The sequence below is a fragment of the Cherax quadricarinatus genome, chromosome 43 (genome assembly GCF_038502225.1).
Source record: "Cherax quadricarinatus isolate ZL_2023a chromosome 43, ASM3850222v1, whole genome shotgun sequence".
Taxonomy (NCBI): Eukaryota; Metazoa; Arthropoda; class Malacostraca; order Decapoda; family Parastacidae; genus Cherax; species Cherax quadricarinatus.
This window is the reverse complement of record NC_091334.1, coordinates 19,365,848-19,388,474: the sequence shown is the minus strand read 5'-3', so window position 1 is coordinate 19,388,474 and position 22,627 is coordinate 19,365,848. Positions and strand designations below refer to the sequence as shown.

The following is a 22,627-nucleotide window of genomic DNA, read 5'->3' as shown; positions in this document are numbered from 1 at the left end:
CTTCCCTGATGCTTCTATTCTCCTTGTATCCCATCTACCTTTTACTCTCAGTGTAGCTACAACTAGAAAGTGATCTGATATATCTGTGACCCCTCTATAAACATGTGCATCCTGAAGTCTACTCAACAGTCTTTTATCTACCAATACATAATCCAACAAACTACTGTCATTTCGCCCTACATCATATCTTGTATACTTATTTATCCTCTTTTTCTTAAAATATGTATTACCTATAACTAAACCCCTTTCTATACAAAGTTCAATCAAAGGGCTCCCATTATCATTTACACCTGGCACCCCAAACTTACCTACCACACCCTCTCTAAAAGTTTCTCCTACTTTAGCATTCAGGTCCCCTACCACAATTACTCTCTCACTTGGTTCAAAGGCTCCTATACATTCACTTAACATCTCCCAAAATCTCTCTCTCTCCTCTGCATTCCTCTCTTCTCCAGGTGCATACACGCTTATTATGACCCACTTCTCGCATACAACCTTTACTTTAATCCACATAATTCTTGAATTTACACATTCATATTCTCTTTTCTCCTTCCATAACTGATCATTCAACATTACTGCTACCCCTTCCTTTGCTCTAACTCTCTCAGATACTCCAGATTTAATCCCATTTATTTCCCCCCACCGAAACTCCCCTACCCCCTTCAGCTTTGTTTCGCTTAGGGCCAGGACATCCAACTTCTTTTCATTCATAACATCAGCAATCATCTGTTTCTTGTCATCCGCACTACATCCACGCACATTTAAGCATCCAAGTTTTATAAAGTTTTTCTTCTTCTCTTTTTTAGTAAATGTCTACAGGAGAAGGGGTTACTAGCCCATTGCTCCCGGCATTTTAGTCGCCTCATACGACACGCATGGCTTACGGAGGAAAGATTCTTTTCCACTTCCCCATGGACAATAGAAGAAATAAAGAGGAACAAGAGCTATTTAGAAAAAGGAGAAAAACCTAGATGTATGTATATATATATATATGCATGTGCGTGTCTGTGAAGTGTTTATACCTGAGTATATTGTGCAATAAGGTGTATCCTGTGTTGAGTGAATGATGTATTAGGATTACATTTAGTGATGCTGTATATGTATTTCAGCTAACTGTTGTATTGCCAGTTGATGAATAATGCATAAATTGTATTTGTACAAACGTATGAAAATGCGTTCCTCTGTCATGTTTGGAGCTCTGTATATAAAGTTCAGTTACTGGCAGGCGCATATAGTTTAATTTTTGAAGAGGTTACCGTGTATTAGTATTGGCTATCAATAATAATGTCAAGTTTAGGTATGTTTGATTTACTTATGTATGTATTATGTATATAAAGTTTTAAAATTTAAAAAATAAGGCTGCTTGAATACAGTGGCACCTACGAGTGCTGGATTTTCTGTAGACCGAACATTTTCACTTGATACTCACCAGGTACCTGTTTTCTTCGGTCCCAGGACCGAAGAATATTCAGTAAACGTATCCTGAGGGTGTGCACTTGTGTTCTGTCATCCATATGCTCGGTATCGTTATATTTCCTACTTTCATATCATCCCATGTAAAGGCTGTCACAAAGTATACAAGGGACAACCAGGAGGGAACTGTAGACACTTGTTAATGACAACCAGCACATCTGCTGCATCAACAACGACAACAACAACTGCGTGGTGCATAGAAAAAATGAGATAAACGCAACCTAGTGAAAATATATTAACGGTACACAATACCGACATGTCGAAGTATAACATGTGCAACACTTGTGTACCGTAATTACCTAAACGTTTCGCCTGCATGGTAAGCTTCATCGGTCGAACAGCCAGAAATGCTGTGTAATGAGGGGCTTTCCATGGATACCATCAAACGTCATCTATTCTTGTAAAACCAAGTACTGTATCTTGTGGAAAGAAAGTTTGTATGTTTGAAAATAACCTCGCAGGCAGAGTGTTTACAAACAACTCTGATTATAACTACAAATACCATTCCTCAGAACAGACGACTTTCTCTTTAGTCACTCCCTTCTACTTTATACTTAAGAATAATAACATCAGGATAACTACAAACATTATTCTTAAGAATAACAACAAACATCACGATAACTACAAACATTATTCTTAAGAATAACAACAAACATCACGATAACTACAAACATTATTAAGAATAACAACAAACATCACGATAACTCTCTTCAATTCTCTTAACATTGCCAGATAGCGTAGCACTGGAGTAGGTCTAGCGGACCTTCCACACTTGACGTATCTGCTGTTGCACCTTCACCTGACGTACCTGATTCTTCATCTTCACCTGACGTACCTGCTAATTCTTCGCCTTCACCTGGCGTACCTGCTACTTCACATTCACCCGTCGTACCTGATTCTTCACCTTCACCTGACGTACCAACCACTTCTCCACAATCACTTGACGCACTACTCTCTGGACCTATATAATCTCTCGATATACATACACAGAAAGGCCAGGAGCTGTGACTCGACACCTGCAACCACATATAGGTGAGTACCTCTCAGCATGCATATACGGTGAGACATAACCTCTCAGTGTATTTATCCTTCAATATACATATGTTCAAAGTTTCAAGTCTATACCAAGAATCATTCTCAAAACAGTGTCCTCAACCAAATAAACCAGAAAAAACAAAAACGAATAACGTTACTCTTCCTGGATCACCAAACGATAACAATTTAAATAATGTATTTCTCATGGAGCTGTACTCACCAGAACGAGTTGTTAGTAATTATCTTGAAGAGCTCTTTATCCAAGGAAGTGAAGGCACACTCTCATTCCTCGGATCAAGCCTAATTACGTCACACGCGGGTCTAACTCACATCATGATATAATAAGAGTAATTAAAATGGGGTTTGTTATTCCCGTAGAGTTTCCTCTTTTTGTTGACTGTTTTTAAATACAAACGTATTATTATTATTATTATTATTATTATTATTATTATTATTTGCTTACACTTGTAGTTGCTTTATTAAGTTTCAAAGCTATCGGTTCCACGAGGTGTTGCATTAAGGTGCGAGTCGCCTGTAAACTAAAATTAAGAATTCTGTAATTCCTAAAATAGGGAGCCAAATAAAGTTTATTGAGATACACACATCTCGTGTGTACTGGTAGTGCAGTTTATCGTTATTTCTGTGTGTGTGTGTTTATCTTTCTGTTTTTTCCCGATATTTAGCCTTTTCTTGCATCTCTTTCTCTTTCTCTCTCTCTCTGAGCCAATAATCCGCGGGTAAGCCATAAAGTCCAGTCTCTGGCACAGTGCCAATAACAATGGAAAGTAGGTCAGGGCTCATTCAGGGAGGAAAGAGGAGGTCCCCCATGGCAGGACGTAGGCAAGGGAAGGGGGGTGAGGGGAAGGCTTTCCCATCTGGCAGGAGAGAGGGGGAGGGTGAGGGGAAACAGAGGGAGGATGCCTGAACCATTGATCAAGGAGAGACACAGACGGGTTATACACACACACACACACACACACACACACACACACACACACACACACACACACACACACACACACACACACACACACACACACACACACACCTGGTCTTGCAAAACATTGATATTTCACTACTTTTCACGTTCCTTATGGGGTTTCTATCATTTTTAGAAAGAAAACACCAAAATTATCATATATTGTGTTAGAAAAACAGCATTAATTTCTGGAATAAGAGGGAGAACTGCGGTATCCCTGTGGTAAGTAAATAAGTAAGCAAGCATGTAAGTTTATATGTAAGTACAGGTACACATAAATACAGTTACACACATTATCATACATAGTAACATACGTGTAAATTACCTAAAATAACGCAGGGAAAAGACAGGGATAACACAGGGATAATAACACAGGGATACCAGTGAGACGCCACTAGAGAACCAGCAACGGCCTGAATTAAGATACAAGATAAATCAAGAACTTTCTTGATCAATGGAGTGAGTATATTACATGATCAACACGAGCCAATCTCTCCCCCACCTTCCTAGCAAACAGTGTTGCCACTTTTCATAACTGAAATTCCCACGTAGCCTACCTAATTTCTCCCACAAATTCCCACGTCCCTTACAATGAAACTTCTTGGCAGGTAGATGAGTAAATAGCAGCCACTTGTAAGTACCGTTATGTTATCATTATTACTACGTAGCAGGGTCACAATTATAATAAAAGAAGCGCTAAACCTCCGAGGGTCACACAGCGCAGTTGCTTACCACCTATCACTGAGTTCACTGTAACTAATTCTGTTCTACAAAATCATTTCTCGAAATTTATAGTATAATAAGGAATAATCACATTTATTTGTAAACGAATACAATATGTTCAAAGTATTTTTAATTTTTGGAAGACTTATTTTTTTGGCTGAAACAGACTTGTCTTCTCAAGTGTTCCACTGGGAGTGTGACGAGTGAGTGGTAATATACACGACTGTTTTAAATTCAGTGGCTTATGAAGTGTCGGGTGAAACGGGGAGCACTGAATCAATGATATAAATATGATGTTTAATGCAGGCGGCACTAATGTTCTCTGAAGTTTCTAATTAATTATTATTATTATAATCAAGGGGGAAGCGCTAAACCCGGAGGATTATACAGCGCCTGGGGGGGGGGAAGGATGTGGAAGGCATTCAGGCTTAATTTGGGGAACTGGAGCACAGATCCAATTCCCTAAATCAAGAGCCCCTCACAAACATCAAGGAACCTTCCTTGAGGGGTTTCTAATTAAGGTCACGTTCGTGAGGTTGGAAAATATACCACGGTACGGGTAGTTAGAACCTACGGCAAGTGAGTCATGATGACTTTGAGGGGACATGAGCTAGAGTTCGTCACGGCCACGCTGGCGGGAGATTCATCTGTAAAAACTTGAATTTGTGGTCACAGTGGTGGCCCATGCTAACCTCCCTATGATGTATAAATATATCTAGTTGGATGAATCTTATTGTAGCCAGCTGGTCCAGTGGCTTACGCACTGGCTTGGAGTTTTACCACTCACTTGCCATGGGTTCTAACCCCACCCGTACCCTGGTTTATTTGCAATCGTGTTATAACGATTTTGTGAGTCGGATAGTAAAATTGTTTTGATTGAGAATGATACTGCAGTACAGCTTTATACAGTAAACAGCTGGGGACCATTATTAGGTATCACTGAAGTGATCAGGACCTGTGTTGAGGAACTAAACAAGTTCCCTGGTGGGGGACAGTTTATGTATAAAGGGTGTTGAGAAGTCTTGGTCCCTTTGCACTTATTGTTTCCTCTTAGTGCATCCCTACGTTTTAATGAAGAGTATGGTTACTCTTGAGGGAGACTCTTGCTTTCGTAGGGAGTAATTTCGAGGTGCAGATTTGGGATCATTCATTCTAGAATTTTCCATATTTACATACCTTACACTAGTGTAAGATATACGTATACTTACTCTACACTACTGCAAGTGATATATACCTACCTTACACCACTACAAGTGATATATACCTATTCTAAACTACTTCAAGTCATATTTACCTATTCTACACTGCAACAAGTTATATATACCTACTCTACAATACTGCAAGTGATATATACCTACTCTACACTACTACGAATGATATATACTTACTCTACACTACTGCAAGTTATACTCGTATATACCTACCTACTCTACACTACTTTTACTTACGTAAAAAAATAAAGAAAATCCATTTGATAGCCTAAAATAAATAATCCTGAAGTAGTCGTCATCCCATAAGTTACCTTAAAATTCCCTTAAAAAAAAGTGCCATTAAGAAGTTTTTCTCCCACGTAGCCCTATTTCTCCCACAGATTTGTGGGAAATTCTCCTGACGTGGTAACACTGCCCTGGGGCGCTATGAACGAGCGCTGCCACACACCCGCCCCCAGGGTGTCGTACGGTTAAAGGCATCATTTATTTAGACTAATGGCTGTTCATCGATTCAATTTTCCATGATTTATAATGAGGTTATTAGGTGAAAGTGGGAGACGATACTCACAAGTCCAGTGGTGAACTCCGACGCTGTTACCATGGCAACGCTGCCGTCTGGCAGCTGTGTTCATGCGTGTGTCTCAGCTTCCAGTGATGCCGGTGAAGATTCTTGATCCAAGGAAGTGGATCTACTCCCTCACCTTTCCTTGAACACAATTCGTTATTTTATATTTCTCAAGTGCTGTGTGACCCCCTGTCGTTAATGGAAGTTTAAAGTCTATCTACTACATGAGGGTGGTTAAGGCTGCATGTTAATTGCTTACCACCAGTCAAGTGATGTATGACCCTAGTGGGTGTAGCGCTTTCTTTTATTATAATACTAATAATACCACTAGTCAAGAATACTTTAAATACCTAAAATAGGGTTTAAAGTCAACTATCAGCGTATGTACACTGAGAGACCTACACCTCACAGTATATATAATAAAACTGAGAGTTTGGCAATAAATATAATAATCTGCCTATCAAAACAATAATAATAATAATAATAATAATAATAATAATAATAATAATAATAATAATCTTTATCTGACTTCCAGTATTTGTAATTAATTATACTCACATAGTTTTCATTGTGAATTATAACGGCATTTTTTTTTTTAATTTTTATTATAACCCTATAAAAAATGGGTATACCTATGACCATAATTTTTAACTGGGTGGACAGGTAAGCCAGCGGAAGGCCTCAGTCAGATGACCAAAAGCTACCCCGGCGGGTCATCATCTGACTAAGATCCGCGTCAGGAAACACTTGTCATGTTTCCTAACAAACCTGCTACCTACCTTATTACTCTACAGGAAACATACAGAGGTGTATTTCTCTCAGCGTGTATAACCTGACACTTTAACCCCTATTTTAAGTATTAGAGCATTCTTGTCTGGTAGTGAAAACGTTACCGTCAAGCCTTAATGACCCTCGTGTAGAAGATAGGCTTTAAACCCCATTAATCAACCTTACTGTTCCGGAACTAAGTTAGGAACATACCCTCACTGTTCCGGACCTAAGTTAGGAACATTCCCTTACTGTTCCGGACCTAAGTTAGGAACATAAACTTACTGTTCTAAAACTAAGTTAGGAACCTAACCTTACTGAAAGTTTACATAGTAATGCTGACCCACCATGATTTAGTATAATTTACTGTATCATCAATATAAGAACGCTGCTCGGCCGACTTCCTCCACTGCAGTTGAACATAAATATGCTGGAAATTACACAAAGAAATTAATTCCGTGTATTAGAAACCTTTCCTACGAAAATAAGATGGAGGCTCTGAGCTTCCACTCTTTGTAAAGGCGTACAATTAGGGGAGATGTGATTGAATAGAAAAGAGGGAATAAAGGGGATATAAATAGCGTGTTAAAAATATCTAACCAAGACAAGACTCGAGGCAATGTATTCCAGTTGGAGAAATTTAGATTTAGAAAGGATATTGGGAAGTACTGGCTTGGCAACAGAGTTGTAGGTGAGTGGAACAAACTTTTAAGTACTGTCATTGTTGCAAGAACTTTGGGTAGCTTTATATATATAGGCTACACAGGTACGTAAGTGTGTGTAGGTGGGTGGGTGTGAAATGAACCTGCCCTGCATGGGCCAGTAGGTCTACTGCAGTGTTACTTTCTGCTTATGTTCTTAAAATGTAAAAAAAAAAAATACCCGAGTTCCACCCAGTAGCACATGGTAACGCTAGCCAAACACATTTACCCAACATAACAAATCTGCAAGAGTTACCTTAAAAGAACAATAACACTGAAAGCAACATTAGTAACATCACTCAGGAATAGTAGTAACAAAGGATTTTTTGAGTCAGCCATACACTGACCGTACACCTGAACAATATACACACTATATATGCATACAGACAGACAGACAAGAGTTTACACCAGGACTAGCGTCCCCTCTGACCCGCCTCACCTCAGTTATATTTAAAATACAATAAAAATTACATATTTTAAATTTTTATAATTTTTTATACATAACTGCCGAGCTCTTTTTTTCTGTAGCTCTGATCTTTATGTTTTTAACACATTTTAAATACCAGGTTTGAATTTGTTTTCCATAAAGTCCTTTAAGAAGAACCTTGATGCCAGTTAAGGACTCTTGATCCTAGGAGTAGGCACTGCCCTTCTCTTCCTTGTATCAAACGTTATTGCCTCCCAAGATTCCCATGGGTTTAGCACTTCCCAATAATAATAACAATAATAACTTCGACAAAGTTTATGGAGCTTCGCCTTGCGGCAAATTTATTATTACCAATTATAAAAAAATCAGTTACATAAATAAAAGATGGGATTTGTGGAAACGTGATCAGGGTTACCAGCACCTGGATAATAACAACACTGTTTAATTTTCCATCCTGAGAGAAAAAAAAAACAAGATTTCTTCACATACCGTTTACGATCCTGATATACCTGTGTTAAATTTATACAGACGAGGACTCAACGTTTCACTAGGCTTCCTGGTCCCATTATTAAGCATTTTCCATCCCGAAATGGATTATTATTATTATTATAATCAAGGGGGAAGCACTAAACCCGTAGGATTATACAGCGCCTATGGGGGGATGGAAGGCATTCAGGCTTAATTCAGGGAACTGGAGCACAGATCCAACTGGAGCACAGATCCAATTCCCTAGATCAAGAGCCCCTCACCAGCGTCAAGGAGCCTTCCTTGAGGGGTCCCGAAATGGAACAATTGAAAATTGGACTTGATCACTGAGCTGAACAATTATTGTTCCAGCAGGATTTGAATGCCATGTTTCCTTGTGTTTCCCCAGTGATTTAGTATGAAGTATTTCCCTCTTGTGAAGTTTAATATATTAAAGGTAGAGCCTTTTATATGTTACACTAATTACAAGCAGTCTTACATGGTCGCGCTAGGCTTCATCCATAATACATATGGCAAATAGAGTTCCTTAGTAACTGCCGTAATTCGCAGTGAAGTTAATATTTAGGAGGCTTTCTGGTTATTGCTGTTGTCTGACGACAGTGCATTAGGTACCTTATTGTATTCCTAATTAGTTGCACTCCCTAGTTTATGCCAGACCTAATACCTAACGCTCCTACCTCTTTCACTCCCTCCCACATACCTCCCTCATTCCAGTTTTTGCAGCGGTCAATATACACTGCCTGTATTGACCTTGACCCTCCCCTCCCTCCCTCCATCCCTGTCAGAGAGGGAGAGAAAGAGAACGAAGGTCATGGAGTCTCTTGACTTTCGCTTCTCCCTTAATCCCTCTTCCTACCTCTTTCTCCTCTCCCCCTTTTCTTTCAATTTCTTGCCTTCTATTTCATAATATCTTTCCTTATCCCTGCATTCCTTCGTCTCCCTCTAAATCGCTCACCTCGTCTATACCTCACCATTCTTATTTCTATACCTATCTAACCTTTATCTTTTCCATATCGTCTCAATACTTCCCACACCCCAAAAACTACCCAGAAAATCCTAAACCTTCTTAAAACACACCAAAAACTTCCCATAAAACTCTAAAACTTCCCAAAACACGCCAAAAACTTTCCAAAAGCCCTGAACCTTCCCAAAACACGTCAAAAGCTTCCCACAGCACCCCAAACCAATCCACAAGACCCCAAAAACTTCGCAAAAAAACCTAAACCTTCCCATAACACGTCGAAAACTTCCCACAAAACCCTAAACCTTCTCAAAACACTCCAAAACAGCACAACACCCGAAAAACGTCCCAGAATACCCTGAAAACCTCCCAGAACACCCAAAATTATGTCACACACCCATAAACCTCCCACAAAATCCCAGAAACCTCAAAAAAAAAAAAAACTAAAACTCCCACAGCACCTTCAAAAACTCCCCACAACATCCCAAAACTCCCACAATATCCCAAGACCTCCCACTACACCCCAAACCCTCCCACACCTTTCAAAACCTCCCCGCAACACACCACACCTCACATCTCCAAACCTTGCTGGCTGAATGGCTGGCTATCTGGTTGACTGGCTGACTGGCTACCTTGCTGGCTAGCTAGCTACACTGGCTAGCTTGCTAGCTGAATAGCTTGCTATCTGGTTGATTGACTGACTAGCTGCCTTGCTGGCTAGATAGATGACTAGCTAGACTGGTTTGTTGGCTGTCTGGCTAGTTGGCTGACTCTGGGTTGCTAGACCGGCTATCTGGCTGGCTGGCTAGCTAGACTAGTTAGCTGGTTCATTGGCTGGCTAGCTAGACTGGCTAGCCGGCTGACTAGCTGGCTGGCTAGCTACACTGACTAGCTAGACTGGCTAACTGGCTGGCTGGCGTGAGTAAAGCCAGTAAAGGACCAGGGTCACATTGCCATAACACGATTGACTTTTTCAAGGTCGACCTCACTGGTCGATCGCTAAACCCGTCGGGGCTCAAACAGTGCCTGTGGATGGGTATTGGGTACGATAAATTTTGATCCAAGGTAGGGGAGGCTAGCCCCAACTCTGTGAAGCAAGAGCCCTTAGCCATCATCGATCATTATAGAGATCGATTCAGGTGTGTAATACTATATCCATAATAATAATAATAATAATGATAATAATAATAATAATAATAATAATAATAATAATAATAATAATATTTCCAAAAGATTCTGTTCTTTCGTGACCTTGATGGTGGCGAAGGGATCCTGATCCCAGGAACTGGGGTTACCCTCCCCTTCCTTGGATAAGACCTGATCCATGGAAGGGGCACTGCATAACCCCTGTGGGTTCAGCGCTTCCTCGTGATGCGTTGATGTGAGCCTCAGCACCAACAAAAACAGCAGCAACAACATCCTCAACAGCAATAACAACAGCCTCAACAGCAACAACAGCCTCAGCACCAACAACCTCAGCAGCAACAATAGCCTTAGCACCAACAACCTCAGCAGCAGCAACAACAACAGCCTCAGGACCAACAAAAACAGCCTCAGCAACAACAACAGCCTCAGCAGCAGCAACAGCCTCAGCACCAACAACCTCATCAGCAACAACAGCCTTAGCACCAACAACAACCTCAGCAGCAACAACAGCCTCAGGACCAACAAAAACAGCCTCAGCAGCAACAACAACAGCAACAGCCTCAGCAGCAACAACAGCCTCAGCACCACCAACAACAGCCTCAGCAGCAACAACAACCTCAGCAGCAGCAACAACAACAGTCTCAGCAGCAGCAACAACAGCCTCAGCATCAACAACAACAGCCTCAGCACCAACAACAGCCTCAACATCAACAACAGCCTCAGCACTACCAACAACAACCTCAGCAACAACAGCAACAAGTCTCAGCAGCAACAACAGCCTCAGCAGCAATAACAACAGCCTCAGCACTACCAACACCCTCAGCAGCAGCAACAACAACAGCCTCAGCAGCAACAACAGCCTCAGTAGCAACAGAAACAGCCTCAGCAGCAATAACAACAACAGCCTCAGCACCAACAAAAACAGCCTTCTCATCGTTGTCTTGGAGCTGGGGGCGTGGCAGCAATGCTGGCTCGTGATTGGTCGCCCTCCCATTGGTAGAAACCCATGACGTCACAGCCAAAACACACACACCTCACCTTAACAACTGTTATTTCCATGTTGCGGCTTATTCCACCCATCTTTTCCATCTTATGCACCTTCCACGAGTCTAATCACCTTAGTTTTAACCAAAAAAAATATTACTTTTAAGGCAAAGAATTAGTGCAATGGGACAATGGCTGAACTAAAGCAATTTGAATTTGTAGATAAATCCGGGTTCATTGCTGACGTGCTAGACATTTTGTTATGTTTTTAACCTTGAATGGTTCCCTGAAGCCATAAATCATTTTTACACTATTGTTTCAGACACCCCAGTGTGAGAGCTACCCTCCAACATCAACCAGCCACGTTCAAAGTCCCTCACAACTTCGAAAACAATCTAGGTTGTGGAGTGATCCCCATATATATAAAACAAAGATAAAAAATTTATTTGGACTGTTAAGCCGTAGGGTTAGTAACCCAGGATAACCTGAGAAAGCCATCATGTGGCGTATTTCCACTGTGGTCCTTTAATCTTGTCCCCCAGGATGCAACCCTTGTACATTACAATTATTTTATAAACTAATGTGCACAATAACAATTCGAATTATATATACGTCGACACAATGAGAGCAAAACAAAGAGAAGACATTATTATTAGTACGGTTATAATCATAAGTATAATTTTATAGGGGTTGAGGGGTAAGCCAGTGGAAGGCCTCGGTCAGATGACCAAAACCACCTGATAAACCTTACCTAACCAAAATGAGGAGACAAATTCTTGACAGGTTCTCCACATCATAATAACACCACCCATGAAGGTACACATGATCCAGACAGGAGCTACAGTGTACCACCTCACACATCTCGCGCAGTTATCGCCAGAAGAAAAACTCACACACCAAACTGCATGCATGAGGAAAGAGAATAATAAATAACAGGGAAGAATTGTGTTGGTGAAGGTCAGGCACAAGTTGCAAGGTATGCATGCTTGCCATGGCCGTCATGCTGGCGCCTCACGCACATCACCAAACCTGATTAATTTAAGCAACATGGCTCCTGCATGGTGATGGGCTCTTGACCTCAAAGAATTGCAGCTACGATGCCTGTTTTAGGATCCACTCTTCTTGTCTCCCATTCCCCAGCTATTGTGTGACCCCGTACAAACTTAGCACCCCATTGTCTTTTTATTTTATTTTTTTAGCTTACAGATTAAATATAAATAACTAGATGCTATCTCCTTTCTAGCATAATACCCCTCAAGGAAGGTTCCTTGATGTTGGTGAGGGGCTCTTGATTTAGGAAATTGGATCTGTGCTCGTTCCCCGAATTAAGCCTGAATACCTTCCACATCCCCCCCCAGGCGCTGTATAATCCTCCGGGTTTAGCGCTTCCCCCTTGATTATAATAATAATAATCTAGCATAATAATAAGGTATTAAAGGACCGAAATGGAAATAAGTCACTGAGTTTTTTTGGGGTTATCCCAGGTTCTCTACACATGTGCTGTTATGTGTGATGATCAATGTAACTGTATTTGTGTATACCTGAATATTATTATAATAATCAAAAAGAAGCGCTAAGCCACAAGGGCTATACAGCTGTGTATACCTGAATAAACTTACTTATGACTGTAAAATAATAAGCAGCGAGGCTTCTTATTATTATTATTATAATCAAGGGGAAGCGCTAAACCCGGAGGATTATACAACGCCTGGGGGGGGGATGTGGAAGGCATTCAGGCTTAATTCGGGGAACTGGAGCACAGATCCAATTCCCTAAATCAAGAGCCCCTCACCAACATCAAGGAACCTTCCTTGAGGGGGCTTCTTGTTATTGCTACATCAGTTGGTCATTACGTACTTCAGCTGCTTAGCGGAGTTGAGTGGTAATTTATAATTTAAATTGTGTAATATTAAAGTGAGGTTTGTAATGGACAAAGTTTTTGGGAACAAGTTGTTAAAATAAAATTGTTTTATTTTATGTTAGGTTACGCAAGAGTCGATTAGGTTAGGTTACGTAGGGTAAGGTTAGGTTAGGCTAGATAAGGTTAAGTTAGGTTAGGTTAGATAAGGTTAAGTTGGGTTAGGCTAGATAAGGTTAAGTTAGGTTAGGCTAGATAAGGTTAAGTTAGGTTAGGCTAGATAAGGTTAAGTTAGGTTAGGTTAGATAAGGTTAAGTTAGGTTAGGTTAGATAAGGTTAAGTTAGGTTAGGTTAGATAAGGTTGTTAGGTTAGGCTAGATAAGGTTAAGTTAGGTTAGGCTAGATAAGGTTAAGTTAGGTTAGGTTAGATAAGGTTAAGTTAGGTAAGGTTAGATAAGGTTAAGTTAGGTTAGGTTACGTAGGGTAAGGTTAGGTTAAGTTAGATTAAGTTAGATAAGGTTAAGTTAGGTTAGGTTACGCAAAGTAAGGTTAGGTTAGGCTAGATAAGGTTAGGTAAGGTTTGGTTAGGTTAGATTTGGTTAGGTTAGGTTTGGCTAGATAAGGTTAGGTAAGGTTAGGTTAGGCTACATAAGGTTAGGTTAGGTAGGGTTAGATTGGGTTATGTAAGGTTAGGTTAGGTCAGGTTAGGTTAGGCTAGATAAGGTTAGGTTAAGTTACGTAAGGTAAGGTTAGGTTAGGTCAGGTTCTCACCCAACTAACCAAACCAACTGAACCGAAGCTAAACATATTGTAACCTAATAAACAATTGTTCAACATTGGTGCTCATATTGGTAACTGGGGAATCATTGTGGGGGCCCGTGGCCTAGTAGGCAAAGCTCTCGCTTCACACGCTGATGTCTGGGTTCGATTCCCGAAGAGGGTAAAAACATTAGGCGTGTTTCCTTACACCTGTTGCCCCTGATCACCCATCAGTAAAATAGGTACCTGGGTGTTAGTGGACTGGTGTGGGTCGCATCCTGGGACAAAATTGACCTAATTTTCCAGAAATGCTCAGCGTAACAAGCAGTTTACTATATAGTAGTATGTCATTGATGTCAGCTACAGTTTGTATGCCTTGTACACGTACTGGTAGAAGTAAAGATATTATTATTATTACTGCACACTGCTAGAAGCACTGACCTTCACAAAAGTCGCTAATTATGTCGTAAAACGTCAAGTCATATTACTCCGTAAATACTAGCGCGCCATACGTATTTATGAGCAATGCTACTGGAACCTGAATGCTAGTCGCTGATTGGTCCAGTGCGTGATAAACTACATGCAGTTTTCCTCTCCTAAAAATAGTTGTGTGGCTAATATCTAATAAAATAACAATTTACGCAAGAAGTAAATATTTGTGCCTGGGGTTTGAATATGTTACTCATACGATAAAAATAAGTATGTGGCTGTGTTCTGGCGAGCATTTAAAGTAAATGTTGATGAAGATTTAGACACATGTGCAACTCACACTTCAACATTACTATTATTTTTTAGCATCGCTATAATCATTAAAAAGGGCTAAATTCGTAGGGGCCATACATTGCATGGAAACCGGGAGGTAATAGGGTTTGATCCAAGGGAGGGTAGCACCAATTCTTTGGATGAAGAGCTCTTCCCCAGCATCAAGGCACCCCTCTCCCCCTCTATTGAAAGAATCACTATTTTACTCCTTTCCTGTAACTAAATAACAGGTAATCAGTCACATTACACAAACAACAGTCAAATCTTGAAACTGGTATAAAATACCAACATGTTGACGAGTAAGACATATAGAAACGTTTCGCCTACACGGTAGGCACGGTAGGCTTCTCTACTCAATGCTGCATGACCCTTGTGGGTTTAGAGCTTAGTTTCGATTGTGATGATAATAATTATAATAATAATTTTCAGTCAAATACAGAGGCAGCAGCTGTAGTAGCGAAATTGATGGACTGATTACATCATCTTAACTTCGCTACTACACCTGTTCTCTCTCTCTTTGACTGAAGCCTGCTGTGTAGGCGATACATTTAAACATTAAAGATACCCAACTGTTGCACGTGTCTTAATCGTCAACAGTCATATCACACACAAACAGTGAGCACAAGCAGCAATAAAGGTGTGGGTCTCCACTGTCAGTTATGGGATATACCCAAAATTTCCTCCTGGACCTACCCAGACAAAATAAAAACACAGAAATGTCAAGACAATTATTATTATAACCAAAAATGAAGCGCTAAACCTACAAGGGTCATACAGTGCAAAGTAAGAGAGATCATCACAATAAACATGCAAAGCAGGACAAAACTCGTAGTATAAACTAGGCTCAGTGGCAGGTCATAAAAAAAAAATTACTTGGTGTGCTGCATATGGCCTTTGGACCATACTGTGTCTACCTCCCCATAGGCTCAACTACCCGTCTACCTCAATCTTCACCTATAGGCTCTATAATTAAAGAGAGCGCTAAACCGACATGGGTCATACAGCACTGCCTAAAATTAAGTAAAGTAAGGAAGGTAGGCAGCATTTGTGCCACACAATGCGTTTAAACCTCCTTGTTAGGTCAATCATTCTCACAATGGTTCTTACAATTTGATAGTCTGCATGTTGTTCTGTCCTGCTTATGCAACTATCACTTAGTTCTTCTTGTAAACACAGGCGGGTATATGCCAACTGGCACTTAGTTCTTTCCTTTTCCTTTCATATACAAGAGGGTATATGGTGCCTCAGGGTCTTCGAAGTTTGTCTCATCAAGGAAACCTTTGCATCTCCCACTTTCCAGCAACCAAATAACATCTGCAGCCAATGCTCATTTGAAGCCTTCAAGAATCTCAACAGTTATTCTGGGCCTTTTATTAAACATACAATAAGCTCATCTTAGAGTATGCAGCACCAGTATAGAAGCTGCACCTGGAAAAAACATTAAGAAATTGGAGAAAGGGCAGAAGAATGCAACAAAGCTTGCTCCTGATCTACGAGGAAAGGCAACCAGGAAAAACATGACAACAACATATAAGAAAGAAACGGGAACTCAGGGACATCGCTGGAAGTTTAGCATCACAGATGAGCCACAAGATTGTTAGGAAGTATTTCTTCAGTCTCATAGGGGCTGGGAAGTGTAATGATCTTGGTGAGGAAGTGGTAGAACCAGGCTTAATACATAGTTTTAAGAGCAGATACGATAAGGCCACCTAATCTAAAGAGCGTCACGTTGAAGAGAGGGGGGCCAGGATCCTATTATCTCCTGTAATCACGATAAGTTAGCACACACACACACTAAGGCATCCATCTCCCTCAAGGGGTTTCAGAGGTCTAGAAAGATCGACTTGTGTAAAGCAGTGATCATAGTAGACGAATGCGATTATCGGGGAGCGATAAACCCATAGGGATTATTATAATCAAAGAAAGTGCTAAACTGACAAGGGTCATGCAGGCGTAGGGATTATACAGCGCTGGGGGGGAGGGATGAAAGGCATTCTGGACTGATTCAGGGAACTGGAGCACAGATCAAATTCCCTAGATCAAGAGCCCCTCACCAGCATCAAGGAACCTCCCTTGAGGGGAGCAGATGAATATGAAATATTTCAATGTGCACTGCACAGAGTATTTTAAAATTCCCATTAGGCCAAGGACAGTATGTAATCAGCTAAATTATTAGTTTATCATCCATAATTGTTTTTATATATTTATTGGGATGCACTAAACCTGTATGGTTCACATAGCATCAGGGAAATGGGAGGCAATCAGCTTCAATACAATGAAAGGGAGTTTAGTCCTAGCCAGTCCAAGGCTCCCAATCACAGAGATGTCTGCCTTTATGGGAAAACAATAATATCGAAAACATCGGCATGAAAGGGAAAAATTAATAGACAATGTAAATAGAAGAAAAAATATATGTATACAAAGTCCAAAAAGACAAAACATAAGTATATTAATTGTGCCATAGATAATGGATTTATAAAATAAATATTTTACAGAGGTATAAATGCTTTGCCATTATTTACATTAATAAAAAACTCTTAATACATTTTTAAAAATGGAAATTATTAGTTTAATAGCAGGATGCACCTTGCTATTTTTTAATCCAACTAATATTCATAATACAGTAAATGCTAAACCATTTGGATGGACAGTACACACACACTTGAAGCTGATGGATGGATGGTACACACACACACACACATTTGAAATGGTTGGATTAGTAGTACACACAAACATGAAACAGGTGGAGAAGCAGCACACACTTGTAACAGCTGGATGGATAGTACAACACCTGAAAGTTTATATACTGTACACGCATTCACAACACCTGAGCTTTTTCTATTCCTAAATATTTATACAACATACAATGGTATCTTGTGTAATAATGTTTTAATTTTTTATGGATGTACATTAACTTAAAGTATATATGTTTCTTAAAATTAGACTTTAAACATAGTCCAATGAATTGCACAATTACAATATGCTAGGTTAAATTTTTCTTAATGGTTACTACTGCATTACAACTGACTTTCATGACAGTCAGAGTACACTCTCGTGCTAAATTGTACATATATATGCAATTCTTTCTTTCTGTCCCTTTGCATCCAATTAGTCCTATACTACCAAAAATCTCAGAATTCTTTATTATACATTTTACCTTTTGCACACATCTTTCCAGATAAAACACTGAAGATGGGACACCATGAGCATAACTTTGGTTATATAGCCACAATCACTGAAGATGGAAGACAAGCACTGCTTGGCTCCTGTAGTTACACATACTGAAAATGGGATACAGTGAGAATATCTACACTGCTACTGTAGCAATAAACACTGAGGATGTGAGATCATGATGGTAACCCTGCTCTTGTAGCATAATACAGGTTCCCTTTATGCAAATTTACTATTGTGCAATATCCCACTTCTACTGATAATTCCATCTATACAATGTACACCCACTGTATTATAATTCTCATCGTGCAGAATTAAGTGCTGATGGCTTGACTGACATACAGCAAGATACCTATAATTACTAATGCCATAAACAATAGGGTAACATGATCTCTAGAGCTCAGTATGGAGTTTAGATAAGCTACAGAACTGCAGCAATTTATTATTGCCTTCAATGGGTAATGAATCATGAAATCTATCAACTTTAAGCAATCGTTCTTTCTTTCAACGCACCGGCCATCTCACCAAAGCACGGTGGCCCAAAAAGAAAAATAAGTTTCTCTTTATAAATTTAGTAATGTATACAGAAGGGGCTACTAGCCCTTTACTCCTGGCATTTTAGTCGCCTCTTACGACATACATGTCTTACAGAGGACGAATTCTGTTCCACTTCCCCATAGATAACTTTAAGTAATATACCATAAATTATATTTTTGTCATTATGAAATACCTCCAATATTTTAAGAACTGTGTATTCCTTTTCTCAGATAACTGTAATCACAATTTAATTTTAAGGCAGCATGAAATGCTATGTATAAAAAAGGGCTTTCTTTAGTTTATATATGACGAATCACCCTAATTGTATAATACATTGTACTCTTCCTTACGGAAGTAAAGCTTATTTGTTTAGGGAAAAATTGCAAAATCAGACAAGATACGAGAAGAACAATGGCAAAATATTCTCAAACAATAATGTCCAGTATTAGCAACATTCTAGCATGAATGGTGAGAAAAACTAATTAAGAAACATACAAGTACGTATATAATCAAAAGAAAATAGGCTTTTCATTTTATTATCACACAAAATAACTAATTTATTCATTCTGACTTACATTTAGCCATTTTGCTTATTTTTTAGTGAATATATTCATATTTAAATATATAATATTAATGCCAGACCTCATGCCATATACAATTTGCATTCTAATTCTGTTTTGAAATCCAGATGAAGCAGAATAGCAGGATGACTAAGGAGGGGTGAGAAGTGTGAAATTTGGAGGGTCATCTGAACCATAATGTCAGCACACTTCTGAGCAAGTGTTTCCTCTTTTTTCTTGGGGAGATGGCTAGTGCTAACGAAAAAAAAAAAAAAAAATTACGCGAGTGTCAGAGCTAATACTCTTAGCATTAAATCGTGGAATGGGTGGAGTCTGAAACCATGGCAAGTCTTAAAACTCACAGGCCAGTAAGTTTTAGGACTCTCTTGCCATGGGTTCAGACCCTGCCCCATTTCCTGATTTGTTTGCAATCATGTTATTATAATTTCATGTCACTCTTAGGATAAATTTAGTGACTGACTGATTTGGTAAATGATATAAGTGCTTTGGTATCATAACTCTTGAGAGCAAGTATTAGCAAGATGCACAAAGTCAATACTACAGTTTCAACACAGAATCATACCCTGCAATCTCACAAACTTGAAAAGTTTGAATGAAATGAAAAGTTTCTGGAGTGTTGCTGAAAAAAGTTTCACTGTCCTATATAAGAAGTTACGTAAGCTACCAACAGCCTTAATAATCAGGTAGTGTCAAGATTTTTTCAAGGTCAAATGATACGTTACACAAAAATGGATGCAACCTGAAAACATCTCCATGTCATCCTTATTAGGGTTAAAATTTTGTGTATATATATAGTACATACTTTTGCTTCACACCTTAGCCATAACTTGTACTCAGTTACATTGAATAACCAGACCAGAGCCAACTCATATTTTTTGGGCTATTACAACACCTATGAAAGCTTCTATCAAGCTTTTGACATGTCCATATACTGCTCCAACATAAGAGAATCCAATTCATCATCAAAGATCATAGAATCCGATTCAGTGGTGCTACTCTGTGTTGCATCTTCCATGGACTGAGTTGAAGATTGTGTGGATTGTGTTGAATACATAACAGAGCGGCTCATTTTCACTTGTGGTGCCTTCTTTCCTGCATATGAGAAACTGGAATTAACCATCAATTTATAATAAATATACATGCAATTAAACACATAATATATGTGCTGTTTCAACAATGATTGCTTCTGGCAATTTGTCCTCATGAATATAATCATAACAATGTAAGTGCAAGACTAAAACATAAAGTGACTTATAAAATGAAGGCTTGCTCCAATATTAATGTGAAGACTCTTAATTGATGGGCCATCTAATAATAAATAAATTAAAAATTTGGAGGTCTAACAATAAAAAGATTTTTGTTAAATTAGACACATGTGCAACTCTTGGGTATCTTTACTGAGGAAACGTTTCGCCACACAGTGGCTTCATCAGTCCATACAAAGATTGATGGACTGACCACATTGATTCAAGGTTGAGAGACTGATCACCTCATTCTCCTCCTGTTCTTCAAGTTTCTCCTTTGTATGGACTGATGAAGCCACTGTGTGGCAAAACGTTTCCTCAATAAAGATACCCAAGAGTTGCACATGTGTCTAATTTAACAACATGTCGGTTCTCTGAACCATTCATCTACAAAAAGACTTTTACAGGGAGAGGGAGCAGGAAATAATAGCTTTTTGTCTAAACAATATCATACAGATGTTTCTTAAGGGAAAGGAGACAGAATACATAAAAAAATTGGATTAAATGTTTCCAAAAAAGGCACTCATTCAAGTAATTTACACTGAAACAGTTTCTAGGATTCGATACTGTATTAATTTGCAAGTAAATTACTAGTTATTCCTATCTGAAGAGGAAGCGGGGTTTACATAGCCCCAGATTAATGAGAGTAGCCAAGGGAGTATCATAATTAGTGATGTACGTAACTGTGGCAAATTAAAAAATGTAAGATTAAAAATAATATCAGGGGACCAAAATAAAGAAATATAATAGAACTAAAGTTGCAATATAACACTTGAGACAAAAACAGTGATGACCTTTGCAGAATTGAAGTGAAGAGGTGAAACATCTGAACCCAATGAGAATTCTCTAACACTTAGGAATCAATACTGGCAATTACAGGGAAGTGTATTATCAAGGACAAGACAAGTCATAAATGACTCTAATACTCAATAAAGCTCTACATACAGCCAAACATAGCTGCAATAAAAGCTGACTCTGCACCTATGTCTTTTCTTCAGTCTATTAATGGCTCCAGAGTCCATTTAACAGGCTTCAATTTCACTCATATAACATGAGGAGTATCAAAGGGAGAAATAAAAGCTAATTAAAGCATATATAGTTATCCCAACACATTCGCAATCCTCCATATTCACAGATTTCAATTATCTAAGGTTTTTATTAACGGGCAACCGGTGAATGCTTTTTCTGATGCATTGACTTTCTTACACCAAAATCCCTCTTATTTGGGTCATTATTTTTTATAAATGTAATAATAGCCATATTAGGGGACACCTTACAGGAACATGCTCTCTGAAAAGGAAAATGTGCCTAAATCTGAAACAAAATTTGCTATGCACATCTAATTTATTGCATTAGAAGCAATTTCTACTTTCAGGGAACCTTCAGGGATGTAACCCCCATGAATCTGTATGAACAGCTGTAATATGGTCAGTAAATTTGCTTTATGTGGAAAAAATGGCTAACTAAAATAAAAAAGATAAATTGTATAAATACGGTATTCACCTTGACTTGGTTGTGAGAGTCCATTTAAAATTTTGAAACTCTCCTCAAAGTACTGGTTTGGATGATTTATACCAGCATCTAGGGTAGAGTTGTGAGTGGCCTCCCAGTACCGCTGGCAAGCCACCTGATAATGGTTCTTGCTTACCAAATCCATTATTTCATTAATAGCTGCAATTAAGATACACATTAATGTATATTGTATTTGGGAATATGCTGTGATAATTGAAATTTGCAACAAATCAGACAATTATCTGGCAGGTACAGTGGAACCTCAAATATCGAACTTTCTTTGGTCCAGAAGGCTGTTCGAGTGCCTTTACCGAATGAATTTATTCCCATGAGGAATAATGTAAATTAGGTTAGTCCATTTCAGACCCTCAAAAATACACGTATAAAAGCACTTACAAAAATACACTTACATAATTGGTTGTGTTGGGAGCAGTTCGATTTTTGAGGTTCCACTGTATATTCATCTTCTTTCTTTCAACACACTGGCCGTATCCCACCGAGGAAAGGTGGCCCAAAAGGAAAAACAAGTTTCTCCTTTTACATTTAGTAATACATACAGGAGAAGGGGTTACCAGCCCCTTGCTCCCGGCATTTTAGTCACCTCTTACGACACACATGGCTTACGGAGGAAGAATTCTGTTCCACTTCCCCATGGAGAAGGTATATTCATATTATTAATATATACAGGTCGGCCATCACTAATCCGGCATCGTTGTGACCTGTTGTGTGCCGGGTTAGCGAGTT

The 22,627-nt window shown here is 39.2% G+C and overlaps 2 protein-coding genes across 5 annotated transcripts in view; one reads left to right on the top strand and one right to left on the bottom strand.

Annotated features, from left to right (window-relative positions):
- LOC128694345 (uncharacterized) overlaps nucleotides 1-22,627 on the top strand; it is a 396,715-nt gene that overhangs the window by 11,601 nt on the left and 362,487 nt on the right. The gene's annotated exons all lie outside the window — the stretch shown is intronic.
- The window catches only part of LOC128694335 (DNA primase large subunit), a 29,086-nt gene continuing 23,757 nt past the window's right edge, over nucleotides 17,299-22,627 (bottom strand). Inside the window, exons 9-10 of the mRNA XM_053784430.2 lie at nucleotides 21,875-22,042; nucleotides 17,299-20,219 (exon numbers count right to left, since the gene is read on the bottom strand). Of these exons, the coding sequence (XP_053640405.1) occupies nucleotides 20,035-20,219; nucleotides 21,875-22,042 (353 nt within the window). The 3' untranslated portion in view covers nucleotides 17,299-20,034. The remainder of the gene's footprint in view (nucleotides 20,220-21,874; nucleotides 22,043-22,627) is intronic.